Source organism: Lathamus discolor, chromosome 5 (genome assembly GCF_037157495.1).
Source record: "Lathamus discolor isolate bLatDis1 chromosome 5, bLatDis1.hap1, whole genome shotgun sequence".
Classification (NCBI taxonomy): domain Eukaryota; kingdom Metazoa; phylum Chordata; class Aves; order Psittaciformes; family Psittacidae; genus Lathamus; species Lathamus discolor.
In genome coordinates, this window is record NC_088888.1 from 125,149,585 (window position 1) to 125,172,410 (window position 22,826).

A 22,826-nucleotide genomic window follows, 5' to 3' on the forward strand; every position below is an offset into this window, starting at 1 on the left:
TGCCCGGCTTAGGAAACGGGGAAACCCTTCCCTGCGGTGCTGCGCTCCTTGTAACGGCGCCGCGGTGCTGATGTGGGCAGGATCCGGGGGGCTCAGTGCAAACACCGAGGAATTTCGTTGGCTGCGTTTCCCTCGGCTCCCCCCAGGCTGCGCTTCCCCTTCGGCTCTGCAAGGGGGTGCAGGGAGCAGCGGCCTCTGCCCCTGGGAGCCGGGCAGGGGCTGTCCCGGGACCTCCGGAGCAGGCAGGGACCCACCACGGACCCTGAGAGCCCGTCCCAGCCCCATCATGGGTGAAACCTCCCGCAGCACCCCTCATCGCACTCCTCCAGCAGCAGTCTGACCGCGGCTCTAGCGCTCGGGGTCGTTCTCCTACTGGCGCACCCATCCTGGGCTGCTCTCCCGCTGGTTACCCACTGCACTTCATTCCTCCTGCACGAGGTCCCCAGTAATGTCCTGTGTGTAAGCGGAGTCCATCGCTTGAATCCTTATGGACCACCTCGGTGGTGCCAGATCCCAAACCCCAGGTCACCCCTGCCAGGCTCACGGGGCCAGTCCCGCTCGTCCCTTCGCCGTATCTCTGCCTGGTTTGTTACCAGAGCAGCACCGAGGGCCCAGTGAGGTCCCAATCTCCTCCCTGCCCCGGCGGCGAGCAGGGAACCCTCGGGAGCAGCCTCTTCCCTCGGGAGGGGAGCGGGACACGGCGCCCTGCCTCTCCCGGCCAAGCTCCATCCATCCACCGCCGGGGTCCCTGGTTTGCCAAGCTGCCGGTTAAGCCCAGGGCTGCTTCCCTGCAGGGCTGACTCGGGTCCCCATCCCTCCTCCCGCCTGCCCGGGGGAGCTCCGACCTGATCCCCATCAGCTGCAGTGATGCCACCGGCCCTGAGCACAAAAAGGAGCCTTTAAGTCCGGCGAGGATGGAGCTTTCAGCAGCTCCTGGCTCCTAGAAAGGAGGGGACGTGCTCAAGGGATGGGGAAAAGAAAAGCGAGGGGGAAAATCCAGTGAAATCAAACGAAATAAAACTCAGTGCAATTGTCAGCCTTCTGAGGAGGACTGGAGCTGGGCTCAGATGATGCTCAGCAGCGCAGCACAGATGTACCAACAGTGACTGGAAACAGCCGGGCAATGGGAACAGGCACCGGGGGCTCTGTTTGCAGCCCCTGTACCCCCGGCTGAGCAGTCAGGGCTGCGTGTGCCCCCCTCGGGGGTCTCACTGATGGGTCACCTCCAGCCGCAGCGGCGGAGCACAGCCAGAGAGGTGGCAGGAGGCCCTCCCCATGATGGACGGCCACGGAGGAAGGGGTTGAAACGCTTTGAAGACGGGAGGGAGAAACCAGGACAAAATCACTTCGGGAATTCTGTTGGAAAACTGCAGCTGGATACAGGGCTGCAGGAAAAGCGGCCGGGAGCTCCGGGCCGGGGAGTGGCAGGAGCTGTAGTGCACGCTGGGCTCTGAACTTGTTCGAGTCACCCCCAACCGCGGTCCTAGGGCTTAAGGAGGGGGGAATAAACTTTGAGAAACGGAATTGCTCCCGCTCTGAGCTTTTGTCTTCCATTTTAATTCCGCAGTCACCAAGAGCTCCGGGCGCTTTGCGCGGCGGCTCTGCCCGAAGGAGCCGGGGAACGGAGTGGGTTTGGAGACAGGACAGGAAGGGTCCGGGCCGGAGGTGCGGGCCATGACTGGCTCCCCACAATGCGGCTCGTCCCCCCCCGGGGTGCGGCGCAGCTCCGCTGGTCCCCATTCGTACGGATGGGTGCGGGTGCGCGGGGCACCCCGGCCCGACCCCCCCGGCTCCCGCGGTGTGTGCGGGGCCGGCTCCGTGCTGCCGCTGCCGCACACACACGGCGCTGAGCGCCCGGAGCGCGTCCTCGCGCGCTGCCGCCCGCCCCGTCGGATCGCCGCAGGGGGGAACGGGCAGGAGCCGCCGGCAGCGCCCACGCCCTCCCTCCGGGCGGGTACCCCCACACCTCGTCCTCTCGGATTGCAAACGGCCGTCAAAGAGCCCTCTGGCAGCGGCGGGGACTGGCAGGACGCGGCCCCGGCCACTGCCCCCCGACGGGTGCCGGGCTCTGCCGCGGGGGGCTCCAGCGCCACAGCCCGGGGCAGGGGGAGCTCGGGGGCAGCCCCGGCCGTGAGCGCGGGCAGCCCCGAGGGAGCGATTCGTTGTCGAAAACCAACGAACAAGCGAACAACGACCAAAGGGAAAGCCCGAGCCCCAGCCCCAAACCCCAACGGAAAACGAAGCATCAGCCCTAGACGGAGCCCGGCGCTGCGCGGGTCCCCGCCCGGGCCCTCACCCCGGCGGGAGCGGCTGTGGCGGACGGCGGCGGCCGCCCGGGTTCCGAGGGCCCGGGGCCATCCCGCTGCCTGCCCCGCGTCGGGGAGCCTCGAGCGCTGTCCCCGGCTCCGGCCACCCGTCCGCGCCGTCGGGCCCGGCGCCGCGCCGCAGCCGTCGCGCTGCTCCGGGGGTGGAGGCGGTTGGTTCTGGGGGACACCCCCGCCCGCCCCCGCCCGCTCCGTGCCCCACGGGGCCCCCGCAGGTACTTACGGGCTCGGCCGCGGGGCCGCTCGCAGCCGCTCCGGCGCGGCCCGGGGGCGTCCGGGCTTAAGAGCCGTCCGGCGGGCGCAGGACAATGGCCGGGAGGAGGGGGCCGGGGCCGGGGCGGGCGGCGGGAGGCGGGGAGGGGACGGGGCCGCCGCCGCAGCTCTCCCCCGCCGGGCGCGCTCGCTCCGCCCCCCCGCGTCTGGCGTAAACCCGGCGCCGGGCTAAAAGAAACGGCGAGCTACCGGCGCCCGGGGCTGGTGGCCGCCGCGCCTCGCCCGTGCCGGCGGCAGCGCCCGGCCCGGCCCGGCCCGTCCCGTCCAGTCCCGTCCCGCCCCGCCATGTCGCTGAGCCCCAAGCACACGACGCCCTTCTCGGTCACCGACATCCTCAGCCCGATGGAGGAGAGCTACAAGAAGTTCGGCGGCATGGACGGGGCGGGCGGGCTGAGCGCGCCCCTCGGGCCCTACCGCCAGCCGCCGGTGCCCGCCGCCGCCGCTGTGCCGCAGCACGTCGTGACGGGCCCCACCGGGGCGGCCGCTTACCACATGCCTCACGGCGTCTCCCAGTTCCCGCACGGCGCCGTCGGGGGCTACTGCAACGGCGGGCTGGGCAACATGGGCGAGCTGCCCGCCTACCCCGAGGGGATGCGGAGCGGCGCGGCGGCGGGCGGCGGCTGGTACGGGGCCGGCGGCGACCCCCGGTACTCCAGCAGTAAGTGCGGGCGTGGGGCGGCGGAGGGGCGAGCGGGCGGGCGGGAGTGGCGGGGGGGGGGGGGGAAGCCGCTGCCCTCGACGGGGCGGCCGCCGGCGCTGAGCCGCCCGTCCCGCTCAGTCTCCAGGTTCATGGGCCCGTCGGCGGGGATGAACGTGGCCGGGATGGGCGGCCTGAGCGGCATCGCCGAGGGCGCCAAGGCCATCGTGCCGCTGCACGCGGCCCCGCGGAGGAAGAGGAGGGTGCTCTTCTCGCAGGCGCAGGTCTACGAGCTGGAGCGGCGCTTCAAGCAGCAGAAGTACCTGTCGGCGCCGGAGCGGGAGCACTTGGCCAGCCTGATCCACCTCACCCCGACGCAGGTGAAGATCTGGTTCCAGAACCATCGCTACAAGATGAAGCGCCAGGCCAAGGACAAGGCGGCGGCCGCGCAGCAGCTGCACCCCGACGGCGGCGGCGGCCTCTGCCAGCAGCACTCCCCGCGCCGCGTCGCCGTGCCCGTGCTGGTGAAGGACGGCAAACCCTGCCCGCCGCCGGGCAGCGGCACCCCGGCCCCCGGGCAGCCCGCGCCCCCCGCCGCCGCGCCCGCAGCGCACCCGCACCCCGGCTCGCTGGGGCAGGCGGCCGACCTGGAGGAGCTGTCTCCCAGCCCGCCGGCGCTGCACGGCCCCCTGGCCCCCCTGGACTCGGCCGGCGTCGACTACAACGGCGGCATGGTCAGCCCCAACCTGCTCTACGGCAGGACGTGGTAATCCCTGTGCGTCCGTCCCTGCGCACCTCCCCGCCACCGCCCGCCGGGACCGGGCCCTCCCGGCGCTGCGGGGAGCCCCGACGGGAGCCCCGCGCCCGTCCCGGTCCTTGCCCGGCCTCGCTGCGCTGCTGTTTTTTAAGACTCTCCGGGTTTTGGAGACCCGGGCCCGGGGTGGGGGGGGGGGGGGGGAGGGAGGGGGGAGCCCACGCGTGGGTCCGGTGCTGCGGGCGTGGGGCTGCGCCGTTACTTGCTGTGTGCGTGTCCGCGGGTGTGTGCGGGTGTGATCGCGTGTTTGTGCCTCCGTGTCCGGCCCGGGGTGCGCGGCCCGGGAGGCCCGCCCCGACGGGGCGTCCGGTCGGCGGGGCGGGGGGGGGGGGGGGAACGACCGGGGAGGAACCTGGCGGGTGCCTGGGGACCCCTCCCGGGGCAGCGGCAGCCCGAAGCGGGGCGCCCCCGGTGCGAGCACCCCTGGACAGAGCCCGCGGACGCGAACAATAAATCTCTGAAGTGCAGCTGAGCTCGTTTGTGAGGGGTGCGAGCGGAAGGGCACGGAGCCGTGCGGAAGGGACGAGCCGCGGCCGCCCTTCGGAGAGCGGGCGGCGGCCGGAGCACGGAATTAACGCAGCCCCGGGCCGGGCAGCGGCGGAGGGCGCCCGGCGGAGGAGCCGCCGCCCGCCGGTGCTCGGGTTTAACGGGGCACAGCGCAGTTACCGCTCTTGTACCGACCCGTGCTCAGCGCCCCGCGGGGACGGCGCCTCCGGCCGCGGCCGTTCGTGAGCTTCCGACGGGCTGCGGAGGCCCCGCAGACCCCGTTACGGCCGGGAGCGCTGGGACGGCTCGGGCGGCGGGGTCCGTCCCCTCGCCCCTTCCCCCGGGAATGCGGCTCGCGGGCAGCGGCGCTCGGAAGTTTCCGGCTTTTGGGGGTTTATTTTTCCCTTTTATTTTACCTTTTTCCTCCTTTTTTCCCCCAATAAAAGGAAATCTCGGCCTCCAGAGCTGCTCTTTCCTTCCCGGCGCACGCACGGACGCGGTTTGGCCGCCCCGGACATCCTCAAATCCGCGTTTTTCCTCCCCTCTCTCAGCCGCCGAAGGGGCTCCGTTCCTGGGGGGGATCCGCTGCCCCCCGGCCTCGCATGGGCTCCTCAGGAGCGGCCGCGCTGCTCCCGTAACGTTTCTGGGGCGGAAAACGGGGATTTCAGCCTTTGGGAAGCTACGGAGCCGCTCCCGGCGCCTTCCCCGGGACCGGGAGGGGAAGGGGGGATCCCGGCCGGGGCGCTCCCTCGGGGGACCCCCGCGGTTCATCCCCTGCCCCGGCCGTGCTTGCCTGGAGCGTTGCTCCCCGCTGGCTCCCACACCAGGCGGCCTGAGGGGTGCATTTGGGAAGGGGATGGGTCTGAGGCCGGGGGGGGGGGAGTGAGGCCCCCTTCACCCCTGCTAAAATAAAGGGGATGGCACCAGGCTCAGCTCCAGCTTAGAAAACACACGGATGTGTAGGCAGAGCAGGCTGAGGATGCCACGGGGATCCTGGCCACAAGGGTCATCCCCGATACCATGCAGAGGCAGCCAGAGCCGGGATGGCGATGCTCCCCAGTCAGGCCCTGCATCCCATCCCTGTGCAGAGGAACCACAGACCCCAGCCAGGCGCATTGCTCCGAGCGTTAGGGTGGGCTCCACGTGGCACAGGGCTGAGGAGCCAGCTCTGAGGCTTGCAGCAGCCAAGGGGTGAAGAACTGGGTAAGGGACAACCCCTTCCCCCAGCAACCCCCCCCCCAGAACCTTGATCCAGCCATTTCCATACCCCCAAACACAGGGAAGAAGAGACAAAAGCCCCCAGCCCCTTCCTCCTCCCTCCAGCCCTGTGCTCAACCATCGTAGGTACAGGAAAATCCACATTTGCTGCTGGTTTTGTCTTGCTCGACAAAGCAAAATGACTTTTTTGAGTCCCAAACACCCTCCCAGCCAAGGGAGGCCATGGCCGAGGGCTGATGCTCCCCGCTCCAGGCAGGATGGAACTCTGTGCATTACAATGAAGAATTCTGCTCCACCCTCAGGCACACGAAAATAATGAACCCGGTTTCCTCCTTTCTTCCTCCCAAGGTTACATTGGTCCTATCTTTTTCCTCGTTGCTGGTGATTAACATCTGGGTCCTCAAAGGACAGGGCTGGAAAACCACTCCAGAGCTATGGAGCCGACCAATTTCTATGGTACAAGTCCCAGGGTGGCACAAGGGAAAGGCGTTACAGTGGCATTAATGCTGCTCAGTTATCTCCCATAGTTTGGTTTTGGGTTAACCTAAGGTTTTAAATGCTGTTGGAATTATTTCCCAAGAAATGACTATGAAGATGCTCAGGCAGGTCCCGAGCACAGATCCACAGCCTCTGTGGAGGGGTTGGAAATGAACCACTCGCTCCTGCTCCTGGTTTCAAAAGCCACTTTATAAAGCAAATAAAAATCAGCACTGATTTGGTACAGTCACACGGAACCCCTACAAAGAGCGCTAAAACCTGCGCAGCTCCTTTGCATCGCAGCCCAACCCAGCCCAGTCCGCGCGCCCTGCGCCCTGCTGGGACGGAGCAAAGTCAGAAGCAGGCACCAGGTGTAAAAGTTGAAATGTTTTACTTCAAAGTCCCCCCCACAAAAAAATCTCCTCTCTCTGTGAGACATTCAAGGAAGCATCCGAGCAGGAACAGCGGTGCCCAAGTGCCTAACCCCATCCCATCTCTAGGTGCCCCGCACAACCCCGGGGCTGTTTCCAGGCTCTGTGTGTGCAGCCAAGGATGGCCGGAGCTGAGGGTAGCACAGTGGGATGGGGATAAGGAATTCCCACCTCCTCAAGCGTCTCACAGGCAGAGCAAGTTCAGAGCCCTCGTACTCCGCAACCCGTTATTCCCAAGCAACACAGCTCCACAAAGGAAAATCATCATCAGTTGGGTACGAAATGTGCACGTTTAAACAAGTTTAAAAACTACAGGGATGGTTCCTCAGGATTCTCTCTTTTTTTTTTTTCCCCCTTCCCCAAATAATAAAAGAACGGAACAAAAAGCCTGGATACTTTTTGTGATTAAAAAGGAAGTCGCCAGGAGCTAATTCCAGCCGTATCTTCCCGAGGGAGGCGGCAGCGGGTAGGGCCTCCCAGGGCCATAGGCCTGCAAGCAAACAAACAAAAGCAAGCATTTATTTTTTGGATTAACATGGTGGTAAACAAGGTCCATGGAGCATCGGCCCCCACAAGGGACACAATAAACCCTGCACGGGAAGGTGCCCAACGCTCCCAATGGCAGCGCTTCCCTGGAAAGACAAGCTTGGACTTCCCCGAGCACAGAAACCAGTGTGTTAAAGCCACGTATACACACACACACACATACATATACAGACATATATCACCATGCACACCCCTGGAAGGGCAGATCTGAAATGAAATTCTCCAATTCCTACAGAAAACGTGGCTTTGCTCCACGCGCTCTTTATGCTTTACAGAGCGCAAGGATGCAAATGTCACGTTGTGAATTACAGCCTCGCTGAGATCCATGATTCCCATCATGAATATTTTTTAGAGGAAAAATACCCCTCAAGTGCCACCTTCCTGTCCTAATGGTGAGCAGTGTGATGCTAAAGCGGGGCAGGTATTGTTACAAGTAAGTATTTTAAGGAAAAACAGAATTAAAATAACTGTATTTGTTACGGAAGCAGCATTTTCCAGAACTCACTCATTTGAAACAATAGGTGAAAGATGCCTAAATCCTACCTTGGAAATCACTCCCAATACATCTGTGTATTTAAATTGAGAGGAGGCATTCTGTACACTGAATCCAGTGAAAAATTTCATCAAGTTCCTTCGAAACATTTAAAATCGTTGCAAAACCTGATGCACTGCAGGAAGGTCATTCAATGGATGCACTAACGGCAGCGATGGGGCTTTGTCTGTGTCCTCCCGGGAGTTTTTTGGTGTTTAGGGAAGAGGGGCTTCCTTTCATTCCTTCTAAAGGGAAATCCATCCTCACCCTCTCCAACGGGGGCTTGGGGATAAGCAGGGAAACAGGAGCGGTTCGCTTCAGCCTGCTCCGGACAGAAACCCATGTGGTGCACCCAAAAGCACTGTGTGGAATACACTGCTTCTGCCATCAGGAAGGTTTTATCTCTGTTTTCAGGTTTAACTGTGATCAGTTTAAATAGGAAACAAGCTCCAACCCCTTCCAGTTCCCAGCGCAGCAGCACAACCCAGCCGCACAAGGCGTTTATCTGGCCCTTCAGTTGTTGCTACAGCCTAAAATCAAAACGGCAAACACCTGCACAACACCAAGTTTAGCTTGAGGTTTTGTGGAGGAACTGGAGGCCGCCAGCAAACCCCCCTTCACCACAGAGCAACCCATATCCATGGCAGTTGCATTAATTTCGTAAGCACTTTGTAGCAGCGCGTTTATTAACCTCTTCAGACCATGTTCTGTACGCTGTAAAAAAAGAATTCAGAGGTGAAAGGGACCAAAGATAATTATTTATGCTGCTACGTGTCACCACTTCCACTTGAATCCCTTTTCAAGGCTTTAAAGCTTTGAAACGTACAGGCAGCAATGCTAGATTCAATTATTGGGTTTGCACCCAAAACCCTTTAAGGGAGCTTCTAATTCTGCTGCAGCGCTGCCGGCCCGGGGGAAATAATGACATCTGACAGTTCCTTTAAAAACAACATGGAAAAGGAGAGAAAAAAGGCAACAAAAAAAAAAAAAAAGGAAATAAAAACCAGTTGGAAAACAACAGAAATGCAAAGGGGAAATTTAAAGAAGCGAATTTACTTGAGCCGAGAGATTTGTCCTTAACATTCATATTCACACACATGATGGTTAAAGCTGTGGTTACTACCCAGATTCAACTTCATTTCATGATCCAGCAGATGTGTCCCGTGCTTGTGACAAGTGAATTAGGTTTTGGACACGACTGCAATATTACCAAAAGCCTCCTATTTAATCATTCAGGTTGCAAATAGCCAGAAAACAGCAAGGGCTGAGGTTTTCCATCACTGGCAGCCTGCAGACATCCGTGATGCTCTGAGACCCTGTGGTTAGGAGGCTGCTTTCCCCTTTCCTAAGAGAGGTGCCCTCCCCGAGCCCTTGCTGCAAACATCCTTGGGAGACAATTCCTATTCTCCTTTGTGATTCCAGCTGTAGCTGTTAACACAAAGATTTAAGGTCGGGAATGAACTAGTTTGAGCACTGATTCCCCTTGCAAATATATCTACCTACGCTACCAGGATAAAGGGTAGAGCAGAGAACAGTGCAGCACACAGACTTTTTCAAGTGTCTATTTTCCAGCCCTAATTAAATACCACCCAGACTCCACCAGCATCAAAATCCTCTGCTGATTTTCCTCCATCATTACAGCAGCCCCTGTTATGGGTTAGTGCAATTATGCATTTTATTCCTCGAGTGTTTTGGGTAAACCAGTGTAGCACAAAATGAAAGGGGTTTGAATCATAGAATAGTTTGGGTTGAAAAGGACTTTCAAAGGTCATTGAAAACTGATCCCATCAATATGCCTCATCCAAATTAGAAATATACCTTAAAAAAACCCTCTGGGGACTCGCTGGGCAGCACAAAAAGGATTCAGTGTTTCCACATTAAGCCTAATGTGATCATAAGCCACACTGCCTAGTTTTGCTTATAACCAAAACCACCTCTGGAAGGATTTATGCTGCTAATGCCTCCCTGCTATCCCTGGAACAAGCATGCACAGTGGCATACTAGCCTCTTTCCCCCCTGTTTCTTGCTGCAACACCAACCTGACAACTGAAGGAGCCACAGACAATCCCTACTCCAGCCTTAACAGCCTTTGCACTAAAAACGCTCCAGAGTAGGAGCTGGGGGGAGAAGGGACCTCACTGCTGCTGAAAGGGTTCAGCTGAACAGGAGTTTCCGAGCTGGGAGCGCTGGGCAGGCTGCTGGCTGCTACAGAGCCTTTCAGCAGCACCAAGTAATCCTGCACCCACAGACAATGCTGAGGACGGTGGTAGCAGCCCGTGGGCTTCTTCTGCTGGGCTTGGGGCCTGACGAGCTCAACCACAGAGAGAAGTGCTCTGCAAAAACCTCCCCCAGCAAAGGCCAAAGGCTCTTCCCTCCCTCCCAGACGTGGTTTGACAGTGCTTGTTTCCATTGTAATAGCTGGCTTAAACCCCCCACACCATAACAACATCACTGTGCAAGGCCGTTGTGAGACAGTGCTGAGACCCACAGCCAGAACAGAAAAGACAAACAGCAAAGAATCAGAGAAGTGGTAAAAACACAACAAGACTTCCACATGTGCTGTATGACATCAGTATTTAAAGGGACTGTACCTGCAGGCCTCGCTGCCTAAGCAAAGGACACTGGGATCTTACCCAGTGCACATACAGCAGCACAGAATTCATACCCACACGAATGTGACTATATGCTGCCACTGGCATGGAGAAACACCCCAGAAATCAAGCACCATATTTGAGTGTGTGGTGCTGCACTTTGTAACACACATTTCTGTGTAGAAGGGAGATGGGCAGACTGGGAAGAAGAAAAACTGGGAGTGTAGACTAAAAAGTGACTTGGCTTGAGCTAAGATGGGAACCAGGCCCCATCAGATGGCAAATTTCAAACAGTTTGTGCCTCAGTTTCCATAAAAAGGATTAGGAAATAGTGTTACCAAGCAGCTGAGTGCTCTTCCTCCTCTTTCCCCATTACTGGCCAGTAACCTTCCCACCACCAAGGGGTAATTCTGACTTACACAAAGAGCAGCAGAACTTAACATTTACTATAGATACCTGAGATTTATTTTAAACTAGCACACAGCACTGTAAATACCCACATTTCTAATGCAGGAGTATATGCAGATTATGCTTTTACTGGGAACACACAATCACATAAGCAGAATCATCTGCTGCTTTCAAGGAGCATTTTCATTCTATAGCATTTTCATAAGCTGATGGCAAAGTCACCTGGAATTTTGGATGAGGTTCTCCTACCACATTCACTTGCTTTCATTCAACCCAAGCTATTTTCACATGTACTTTCACAGACATGCTTATTTCTCTGGCTACTAGTATCTAACATTTGCTTTGAAGTAGTTTTTCAGCTAAGAGAACACCAATAAGCATTTGAGGAGGGAAATCAATAAGTCACAAGAATCTACATTTTAAACATACTGTGGAGAAACCTGGAGAATCCCCAAAATAGTGTAGTGGATAGATTTCCTTATAGAAGAGGAAGACTCTGATTGAAATACATGCCTTCCCATCACATTTTCTCAGGCTATAAGAGGTGTGTGACTTGCTTGGGTGTTTGTTCTACTTGTAATGAAAAGCACTGGTGCACAGGGATGACATGAGCCTCTTGCAGGGATACATGTGGAGGCGATGGACACAGCTGGAAAGTTACCCGTGAGCTTCCACTGGCTCCTGGGCTAAAACCAGCTCGGGAATGGCCACCTCCACCCCAGTCACTCTCCACAGCCACACACAATGGGAGCCTTACTCAGGAGGAGAACACCACATACAGAATGGGACAAAGCTTTCCTACCTGTCTGCCCCTGTCCATGCGATCTTCGGGTCTCTGTGGGTAGCCCATGGGTCCGCCCAGCCCCTGGTACTGGCTCGGCTGGAACTGGTTTTGGGATTGCAGCATGCGGTTCCAGGGGAGGAGAGGAGCAGCCCCAGCAGTTCTGTGCAGAGGGGAAACACACTGCGTGAGCTCGGCTCCGGGAGAGTTTCACACCACAAACCCAGGTTTCTACAGTCTCACACACCAAATGATTTGTCTCAGAGCTAAGCACTGTCACACCCAGCTATGCCTGCAGTGGTACTGCAGCCAGCCAGGCTGCTGGGGATAAATCAGAGAGGGGGGGAATATCTTCTAAGGTTCTCCTACTGAAAGGCTACTCTTGGTACTGCTTCCTCCATCCCAGTTTAAAAGCCACAGCCCCAGGTACCACCACAGGCAGCAAATTCAATGTTACAAATTCCTTGGAAGGATTTTGTTCATCTTTTTGTTTTTTTAAGGGCAAATTCACCAGTTCACCCGCACCGCTCCTGACCGTGGATTAAACCCCAGAGCTCCCCACGTTGGCTGACCGTAACGCACCATCCAGAGAGTAAACATGTGCGATCCAGGAGAATGAGGCTTTCTTTTCTAAATGTCCAGACTCTTTCTGGGAGTCCATTCTTTCTAGTTAATTGCAGGTTGCAAATGAATTCTTACTGCGAGTATTCTGAATCTAGGGTAGGGGCCTTGGCTGCTTTTTCCCATCCATTATTCTGCTCAATATGTCAGAAGGTCTGATCGGGAAGAAACCTTTTCAAGTTCTATTGATGCCGTTTTCAATTGACCACGGTGACCTAGCAACATAAGCACTAATTGGCATGGACTGACTGACATTTGGTGTACAGTTTATATGGGAACGCAAATTCAACATCCATTATAAGCTAGTTTGCCACCCTAGATTACTGACAGCAAGAAATGTTTTAATTGCCTTCAAGTACCTATTCTAACATTACAATTATAAAGCAACAGGTATAATACAGCAAATCGTTGTTTGATATAAAATATTTGGAAAAATGATATAGGCATGATATAGTCTTTAAAGCTGAGCGCAGGTAAGGGTACAACTCCTGGCAGAATTCATGTTTTGCAGCACAATCTGTTTCTGTAAAAGGAAAAACACTGGATAGTGGAGCCAGTTAATCTCTCCTGACCCCTGCTTAAGAGGGAGTCAGCTGAGCAGTGTGCGGCCAGCGTGCCGGGAGGCAGGAATAGCAGAGAGCATGAGCACTGTGGTTTGTCTCTACCTGCTGCTCCGCTGAACTGAGTTAGTGCTCTGTGTGTCTGCAAAGTGCCTCTGCCTACATTTACTGTATTAAACAGGCAGGACTTCCACCCTGGAGGAGTCATCCCTACCCAGAGGGATCTGTTCTTTCAGGCACACATGAGGTTGAGGGAGGAGGTTTGACTTTCCTGCCCAAGGGAGGGTTCACAGCTTCACAAACGGAGCTCTGAGCAGCTGAGGAAGCAACACTGGGAGAGGAAGGACTTTTAAACACACGTTTCATCAGCAGGAACAGAGACAAAGTTGGAATCAAGGCAGGTACAGATTAAACTGAATGAAACCAGGCACTTGGACCTGAAGGCTTTCCGGTTTTGGATGCAAACTGCTTTTGGTTTCATACTCAGCTGCTCCATTGGGTCACATTAAGACCTGCCTGAACTTTAAGAAGGCAAAGGAAACTCCTACCATCTCCAGAAACAAAACAGCTCAATTCCTGCTTATAAAGTATGAGTCTTACCTGATAAACATGCAACTGGTAACTGTGATGTGCAATACGAGTACTAAAACCGAACAGGCACAAAAGCCAAGTGGCAACACTGAACTGTGAGATTTTATTTTTAGCTTCAGAGGCATGTCCAGAAACACACACTGAATCATTCATTAGGGGGAGCAGCACTGTGTTTAAAGTTAACAGCACATTAAACCTGCAGGGGCTAAACACTCGAACCCAGTGTTTTAACAATAATATTCTTTTTGATTGAGTATTTTGAGCACTCACTTCCTTTCCTCCCATTATTCCTAGAAAACAGCAGCCCTGAGGATAAGTACACCGCTCAGCCTCAAGGAAAACTACAGGGAATCACCTCTGTGGCTCCAGCTCTAGGACTCTTCTGTCTCTACAACGTTGCTAACATGCTTGTGACAAACACAAACACCCTCAGCGACTGAAGGTCACAGGCCAACACTTGCTACATGCCTGGCATGAGGAAGTTTGATGCAGATTTCATTTGACATTAATATGTATTTGGTACAGAGTCTAACTTTCTGTTAAAGTGCTGCTTAGTAAAAAAATCGGGATATTTAACAAATGAAACACTTAAACACTAATATCATTATTACGTCAGGGCATTTTTTGCTTTGAGACCATGTGAGAGAGTGGAACTAGAGATTTTCAGTTAGAACCAGCAAATATTCCCTTCATCAGGGCTTGTAGGAACAGGCCAAGGGGAGTGGCTTGAACCTGCCCCAAGGGGAGACTGAGCTGAGCTCTTAGGCAGAAGCTCTTCCCTGGGAGGGTGCTGAGGCGCTGGCACAGGGTGCCCAGAGAAGCTGTGGCTGCCCCATCCCTGGCAGTGCTCAAGGCCAGGTTGGACACAGGGGCTTGGAGCAAGCTGCTCCAGTGGAAGGGGTCCCTGCTCGTGGCACGGGTTGGAGCTGGAGGAGCTTTAAGGTCCCTTCAACCCAAACCAGGCTGGGGTTCTGGGATTCTAATTCAGTGTGCAGCAGGTAAAATAAAATTGGTGCCACACCACTCTCACAGGGAAGAACTTTCTTATATCTAACCTAAACCTCCCTGGTTTAGTTTGAACCTATTACCCTTTGTCCTATCACTCCAGTCCCTGATGAATGGTCCCTCTCCAGCACCCTTGTAGCCCCCTTCAGACACTAGAAGCTGTTCTGAGGTCTCCACGCAGCTCCTCTTCTCCCGGCTGAACAGACCCAACTTTCTCAGCCCATCATTGCTAAGTTTAAAAGTAAGAAATCTTACGCAGGAGATAAATCATCTGCATTGTGAAGAAGCAGCTTTACACTCCTGGGTTTCTTGTACCTGTGAAGCAATAGCTAGTTTAGCCCTAACTGCAGTGCTCCATCCCTGAAACACCACAAAGCTCTCCTGGCAAAGACAGGGCTCCCTGCTTATCCCTTGCTTGATGTCACAAATCAAGGATCCGGCAGCCTCCTGCCAACCCACTTCACCTAAAAGGCTGGAGCAGGGGCTGGCCTCTCCCTCAGTTACCTTCTTCCCAGGAGCAGAGGTGGTGGAGAACAGAAATTCCTCGCTGCTCCTGGGCACCTGCAGCTGCAGGAGCAAGTGGGGACAGCCTTGAAGGTACCCATATGGGAAACCAGCAGCTCCCAGGGAATTAACTGGGAGGCTGAAAACCTCTTAGGGGGTTGGTTCAACAAGTTCAGCTGTTTCTCCTGCACCAAGACTGTCTGTGTTTAAACTTATGCTTAAGTCTCTGTGCTTGTCTCTGTATGGCAACTAACTCAGCATCAGCCCTAAGCATGTTTGATTTGAAGCTCAAATCAAATAGATGCTTAGGGGCTGATGTTGAGTGAGTTAGGCTTGTTTCCTAAATCAAACATGTTCCAAGAATGTGGCAAAATTACCCGTCCCCAGCACCAAGACTGGCAACTTCGTGATTTTCATACACTATCATGGGTGTAACAAAGCACAAACAGGCAGTTTTGCTGCTGTCACTCGAAAGCTAGCACAGCATTCTCCAAGCTTCTCCAAGGCGTGTTTTCTAGGTGATGATGACACATCTTCAGTTCAAAGTCACCTCAGGGGACACCGGTTTCCTCCTCAAGTTTGGGAGCTGAACAGCGAGGTCAGTACCACAGCACTACAAGCAGACAAACACTGTCTGCAAAACTGCTCCAAAGGACTTGGGCAGTGTGTGGTCACCTCTGAAAGTATTACCACAAGCCAAGCACAGTAACTTTATGATAGGATTCAGATGACAGGGACAGTCAATTACTGCAATTGTAATAAAAATGTGTGTTTTGAGTGAGAAACACACAACTTCTGGCAGCCATAAGTTCTTTGTATGTGAATTGAGAACCTCTTCCACCCTGCAAAACCAAACAGCCCATTACAGGACAGCAGCATAGCCCTGTTAAAGTAATGGCAAGTTACAGACCTGCAACGGTACTTCACATCACAATACTCTGCAAACTGGATTTAATTAAGGTGTGGGAATAGCAATTCCCATGGACAACGTAACATTAAAGTTTGTAATGCACAAGTCATTTACAATGCAATATTCCACATTGATGTGGCACAGGGCAAAGGAGCCGGACGTGTTTCAATAGCGATCAAAATGGTTGCCATGGAAAGTGTGATCGTGGAGAGCTCAATAAATTCTCCCAAAGCTCATATTTTCAATGGTTAATACTTGCAAATAAACCCATGGAAAAAAAAAAAAAAAGAGTTGTGAAACTTCAAAGATTTCACATTCACTCTCATTCCTCCGCAAACATAAATAAATATCATTATTCATAGCTTCCACAGGTACTCTGGAGTTTATAAAGTCCATCTGACTTAAGGACATACAACCTATCAATGAAGGAACGCATGTAAAACATCCCTTATTATCAAACCATGTCACATTCCTTCTATTCGATGGCACTTATTGGGCTGCAGATTCCATAATCCTTCCCTGAGTCCCTTCTGCATTTAATTCAGTTCAGTCTTAAGTAGTTAAAGAAACTGTTTTCAGTGGCAACTAATAACTACTGACCTACAGTGACACTGCCCTACAATAGGCTTGTCAGGCCTGAAAAACTTGTACCAAAGAAGCTGATTAGGACTTCAAGAGGTTTGTAGCAAGAATCAATGGCTCGTCTGTACTAATGCAGCGGCTGCGGCACAGAAATGATAAAAGTGGAACACCATTAGTTATGCCTCATTAAGCTCCACAGCCCTCCTAAAAAGAAATTTGTTTAGCCTGTCCAAAATCTAATGCAGTTTTAAGCTCTCTGTGTTCAATTTCACAGTATCTCAAAAGCTTCAATAAGATAAAGGCCAAAGAACCAAGAACGGTACCAAAGCACCAACAGTAAAGTTAATTTTGAAGTCTGAGTTTTAACGGAAAGTGTTTCTGCCTTCTTTTTTTTTCCATACAAAGTACTCGAGCCTTTTAAAGGATGAACAGCACATAGTGCAGTCACAAAACAGAAATAAACCATGGACATTCATTAACTAAAATAAAACCTGTTGTACGGCAGCACTGCAACAAATTAAACAACAAAGTTCAAAACAAAGAGGGGAAAAAAGCCTGGTGGAACCATGTACATCCTCCTGGCCGCATTTTACACAGCATCCATCCCTCCTGCCTTACCTTTGTGGTGTCTGCTGGAACAGGGGCGTAGGACCTCGCCAAGCCTCCTGGGGTCTAAGATCTAGAGGGTAAAACAAGGTGTTGAAATAAACCTGAGTGAGTACACTTAAAGAACAGCATTCTGCTTGCTCTTACATGTGGCTGAGAACTTGTGCCCTTGTGTGCACAAGTGGCAAGCTTTGTATTTATTAATAAAAGGCAACTTATTCTTTGAGTATGGCCAATAAGCTTCATGTTAATAGAGGAATGAATTTTAACTGCTAGAACTGGCATTGGCTAATGCTTGTTCCTTCCACAGGTACGTTCTCTTGGAGGTTGAAAATGAAAACCCACCCCTGTTTACTATAACAAGTGAAGACTTCATTTGATACTTACAGTTTTTATCAGTACAGTCATCACTCCACTCTATTAGAAAATACAGCCCCATAGACACACATCACAGCACACCGTGCTTGTGAGCAACAAATGTGTAATACTCAACATATGTGCAAGTTTCCTCTGATTAGGCTAAGCTTCGCTATAAAGCAAAGTAAAAGATTGACCAGAGTATGTAAAAGTGAGCAGTTCCACTTTATCCACATTTAAATATATACCCAGTTAGATTTAGGATGTATTTAAAGACAGTAACAGATGCTTAAAAGTTAAGCTAGACAATGATAATGTCGTAATAACAATCTGTTACTGATCTCTTGGATAATGTAATCAGACTGAAATAAACCCTTGGGGGTAAAATCTTGGCCAGAGACCTAACCCTGCAGTTGGAAGAAACTGCAGAGAAAAAGACCACCCACTTCTCAATTGTTTCTTCTGCCCAGAGTGACTCTTCACAAAGACACGGCGGTAACAACACTGCTGTAACAGGACACACAATTAAACACTTGTTGTTCCTCTAAACAAACTGCTCAGTAAACAGGATAAAAGAAACAGCCCATCAATAGCCCCGCTCAGCCCCAGCACTCAGAGCAGCTGTCAATCAAAAACCTCCGTTTCAGTGACACCTTTGATTGTTTTCAATGGTGTTTAAGCGTGACCTAATTTCAACAGCTGGTTCCAGAAGCTGTCTAATGGACACGCTGCGGTGGGACAGTAACACCCTGTTCAACTGCCAATATTCCAGTGCACTAAAGCTCTGCAGTGATTTGGGAGAAAAGGGGGAATAAAAGCCCCAGAGGGAAAAGCTGTGCCTCTCTCCTAACTCCGGCTGGATTGTCTGCAGGCTCCAATGGCCTGACCTGTGCAGAAACCTCTCACAGCAGCACTTGAGCAGAGCTAATCCAGCCCAGCAATGGATTGAGTCCACAGGGATTTTATCTGTTTATTAAACATTATATGTATATACACACAGCAACCAATAGATACACGCCTCTCTCTTAGTATGCATCTGTGTGTGTGTGTATATACATATATATGCTTATATATATATATATTAGTTACCAACTGATGCTTGTAATCAGGTATAATCAGTTATTTCCTATACATTACAACCAAACCAGTCTAAAGCACTGCAAACTACAGATGGGTGTGTGGCACTTTTATACTCATCAGCCTGTGAATTATAAGGACTTTTACATGCATGAACAGGCTGTACTGACACTATGCTTTAGGGATGCTGTGTTTGCTTTTGAATACAAGATCAGTGCAACAGGAGAAAGCCCCGGCCCCTAACACTGTACTGAGCTGCTCTGGGGGGAAAAAAGCAATTCAGATACAAGATTATACTAAAGCTTAAACTAAAGTATAAAGAATAAATCATTAAAATAATTAATTAAAACATTAGGTTAAGCCCAAGAGTGTCGCTTTTTTCAGTCAGAAAATAGCCTTAGATTACTTTATTTCTAGTAATTTCTAAGTCTCACAGACACCAGAATTGCAGCAATACATATAATACAGAAGAACTGAGTCCTCCTAAGGATGTTTTCAGATGCACCCCCTCCATCTGCTGCATGGATAAATGTACCTGCATTTATCTATTACCTGCACACATATCCTGTGCTTTATTACTACTCCTACCACATGCAATTCTTCACCAGCACCCTCAGGATGGGGGGCTTGGGTTTGGCTCCATCACCACAACCAGACCTGCAGCTCTTCTGGGCCTGGCTCAGTTCTCCTTTTGCTTGCTGGAGACACAAACTGCCAGACAACAACTCTATATTCCAGGGTAAATAACAGCCACATCTCCCCCATCCTTCCCCTCCTGAGCCAGACAAAGCCCCCAAGCATCTGGGCAATTACAGATTAATACAGTCCGTCCCCCCCCAGCCTTCCCCAGTCAAACCTCCACATTTTAATTGAGATTATTAACACGTTTTCCATTCCACTTCCAGGGTCAAATGGTGCTCTAGTGAAACCCAGTGAGATGACGCTGGGCTTGCCCTGGTATAGCATTTCCTGTTCATACAGACCCTGCTTAAGGGCTGGTTAAAACCATGTGTCCTATTTAACCCCTTTCCTTCCACTGGAATAAGCAAGGCCTCAGCTCTCCTGCTGTAACCACACTTTTGGCAGCTCCAGGGAACAGTTTAACAAAGAGTTTAATAAAGGCATCATAAAAACATTTAAAGCCAATTCATTGCTATTATCTATATGTCTCTGACAAAGAGCAGTCTTTGAGGGGAAAAAGCTTGGAGCAGGAATTGCACTTCAAAAGGGTACAAAATGGGAGCAGAAATGACAATGAATCGTTTCTTTGGTCCTCACGACCTAGGCACTTCCTAGAGCTATAAGGCCAAACAAACTGCCTTCTCCAGCAGCTCCTCAAGGAACAATTTATCTCATCAGTGTGGCAATCAAAGAGGAGATTCTGTGTTTACTGATTGCGCTAATCAAAATCACTTTTCAAATGCAGCTAATTGACAAGTTTACTAACTGAGATGAAAGTCAGAAATCAGATATCCCGCGCCGCAGGGACTAAATCCGCCATTCACAGGGACTGCCACACTGCACTTGACTGCCCAACTTATCAGCACAGACAATTATTCATCAGCTGAAAATTGGCACATCCAAGTCAAATCAGAGCACACCAGTAAGGAACACCCACAGCAGGCTCTTGAGGAAGAGATGGCACTACGCCTGACCGCATTGCCCTTCAAGAGGTTAATTTTACTTCACCATATGTATAAAAACGTAACACAGAAAAAGTTGCTCTGCATCAAGGCCGCAAAATGTGGGAATTTTGACCACATCAGCTCTAGTTTTGAGGAATGGGGAGGTTCCAAGTGCTTCCCAATTCAGTCATGCCACAACATCTCACAGTGATATGCTTCATCCCTGGCAGTGTTCAAGGCCAGGTTGGCCTTGGGTGATGTGGACAGAGCCTTGGGTGACACGGTCTACTGTGAGAAGTCCCTGCCCGTGGCAGGGGGGTTGGAACTGGATGATCTTAAGGTCCTTTCCAACCCAAACCATTCTACGATATAGCTGATGAGTGTGACTGACACTGGAGATAACCTTCCCCATTAAGAAAACTCAGTATATGCCCTCCCAATCCTGCTTTGATTTTCTAGTTGAAGGTGTCTGTGCTTTGACAGAGACATTTCTGCTTGAACTGAAGCGGTGACTGCAAAAGGCAAGAGAGCTGTGGGGTCAGATCTAGGAAAGCCTTTTGGTACTCCTAGACAGAACACTGGGTGAAACTGGGCCAGGTGCTCAATTCTGACCACACATTTCCATTGGAGCTAGCACTGTTCACGCAGATCGTTCTGTTCAACAGCTGTTCAACTCCTGTCACCTTCTGCAGTGAGGTTCAGAAAGCTACTGGCACTCTCTCATCTCCACAGGTTTGCTTGACTCTCAACCCACACAATCCGTAGTGTGTTATGGTGTTGGGCACACAGTCCCATTAAAAAGCACACTTCGGTGAATGTCTGAAAGACTGGTTTCAGGAGAAATTTTGGGCTACAGCCCTTGGAGGTATTCTTCTATTAAGGGCTTAAGCAAGTCTGACTCTATACTGTAGAAGAGGAGTTAAGACACATGTGGTTCACTTGGCACTGGTAGTCCTGGGTGGCTTGGGCTGGGTCCTGACCCACTGTCCAGGCAGCAGGATGCATTTCTGGAGCTCTTTCTAGGAGCAAGCACATGCCTCACACTCTTTAACCTGCACCCATCCCACTGACTGGGACATCAACTGTCCTCATGCCTGTGTTAAATAATGAGGCACTGAAAGATGGTCTCCAAATACCAAGTCAACTGTTGCTGTAATTACTTGTACAGACTTCATGGTGAAGTCATTTTAAATCAGAAATTCATTAGAGCTTAAGACCAGCCTCCTGGGACAGCTTGGTTGGCAGAAGAGGAGGAGAAACAACAGAATTAACTGGCAAAGAATTACATTTGCAGCATGCTGCACTGTGGTCTCCCATGCAAACAGAGAGTGCCAGGAACCAGCTTCCCGACTCTGGGATGAAGAGCCCTGGACAGCAATAGCAGGAAGACAACCCCTGCTTTGTGGAAAGCCTCTGCAGGATGACTGTGGCTGGAGGGACCAGCAGGTTGACTTGGCACCTCTTTTTACTGCAGGAGCAGAAAGGCACAAGAACAACATCTGCCTATGGGAAAAGCAGCATTAAGGAAAACGGCACAAGGAGGAGAGGGGAAGCCTTGCTTTCAGGTTTGCCAGGCATAACTGCAGAACAGCAACGGGGGATGCCCGAGACAGTCTGAGGGTGAGGAAGGGTAGGAGATGAAGGGAGGAAAGAGGAAGGGACATGCTAAAAAAAGCCACCAGACACCTTTTCTGAAGCCAACAGATGCACTGGGCTTTCACCTCCATCAGCAGACTTGAGCCTCCTCAGTTTGACAGAATGATGGCAGTGGGACATACCTGCACGTGAAGTGCTTCCTACACAACACAAGGTGCTCAGATGCCATGAGGATGAGAGCTTTGTAAGTACCTAATAGGCAAGATTAGGCACATAAAGCAGAGACAACTGCTCTGAAATAAGCAGACTTCATAATAAGACTCGAGCTCTAGAAGACATGAACAGCAGCACAGGGACTGAAGGGCTCATAAATGCTTCCCCTCTCCTCCAAACCACACAGGCTCTCTCTTTTTGGAGATTAATACAGAAATGTGATGCCTGTGTGGTAGTTCTGCCTCCCCATTCCCCACACTCTTTTCTTTAGATCACGTTTCTTGTTTAACTTGTTTTCCTTTAGTGCAAGTTAACAGCTCCAGGGTCTCATATCCAATCTGTGCCTCCACTTAAACCAACCTGATTCCTCGCACAAGAAAGCTTCTGCACCCACTACTCAACTACCCTTCATCTACTTTGGGACTGAACAATATATTTAATTCAGAGTGGCCATTGATATTATTTATTCACTGTTTCATATGCAGCAAAAATGCAAGTATAAAATGGCTGATTCACTATGCAAGAATCTGGTCTTCTATATGCGACAACACGTTGGCGTTCAAACCTTACCTGTGTCAGCTGTTTAAACTTCAAACACTTGCATAATTTAATATTGCAAGAATCCAGATGAACAGATGAACTTTAAAGAGCTTTTTAGGCAGTTTAGCCAAGACTCCTCCTGTCTCAAGCCCACCACTACAGAAACTCAGCTCCTGATCACAAAGAGATGGGACTCTTAACTAGTGCCCTTTGCACAAGCAATTCTTTCCCAGAATGAAGAACTTCACATTAGGTCACACAGGATTTATCTTATCACTTCCAGTGAGCCATTTGCTCATCAAGTCAGGAGCAGTGGCACCCCTGACCTCCTGACTGCCTCCTATCACCTTTGCCAGGAGCTGCAACACCTACCACAGGCAGAAGCCAGTACAGAACTACGAATTAGCTATTCCAGCTGTCTGGCATCTCAGCACCATCCACAGCTCCTGTCAGCCCTACAATCTCTTCTCATATGCCACCATGCCTTGTGCATGAATTATTTTCTATGGCCAGCATCCTCC

At 52.0% G+C, this 22,826-nt stretch overlaps 2 protein-coding genes across 2 annotated transcripts in view; one reads left to right on the plus strand and one right to left on the minus strand.

The window, feature by feature from the left end:
* The first annotated feature begins 2,882 nt into the window (after nt 1-2,882).
* On the plus strand, nt 2,883-4,004 carry NKX2-4 (NK2 homeobox 4). Its single transcript, XM_065682577.1, has 3 exons — nt 2,883-3,255; nt 3,376-3,839; nt 3,873-4,004. Exons 1-3 carry the CDS (start codon nt 2,883-2,885, stop codon nt 4,002-4,004), a joined length of 969 nt encoding a protein of 322 aa, XP_065538649.1.
* A 2,599-nt stretch (nt 4,005-6,603) lies between these two features.
* XRN2 (5'-3' exoribonuclease 2) overlaps nt 6,604-22,826 on the minus strand; it is a 50,985-nt gene continuing 34,762 nt past the window's right edge. The window contains exons 28-30 of the mRNA XM_065682572.1: nt 16,910-16,970; nt 11,540-11,681; nt 6,604-7,150 (exon numbers count right to left, since the gene is read on the minus strand). Coding sequence (XP_065538644.1) covers nt 7,088-7,150; nt 11,540-11,681; nt 16,910-16,970 — 266 coding nt within the window. The 3' untranslated portion in view covers nt 6,604-7,087. The remainder of the gene's footprint in view (nt 7,151-11,539; nt 11,682-16,909; nt 16,971-22,826) is intronic.

What these genes read in the sequence shown, in the direction of transcription:
- NKX2-4 (XM_065682577.1), top strand. Translation starts at nt 2,883, where the DNA reads ATGTCGCTGAGCCCCAAGCACACGACGCCCTTCTCGGTCACCGACATC. An exon ending in CGACCCCCGGTACTCCAGCA is followed by an intron (nt 3,256 to 3,375) that starts GTAAGTGCGGGC and finishes CGTCCCGCTCAG; the next exon opens with TCTCCAGGTTCATGGGCCCG. An exon ending in CGCCCCCCGCCGCCGCGCCC is followed by an intron (nt 3,840 to 3,872) that starts GCAGCGCACCCG and finishes TCGCTGGGGCAG; the next exon opens with GCGGCCGACCTGGAGGAGCT.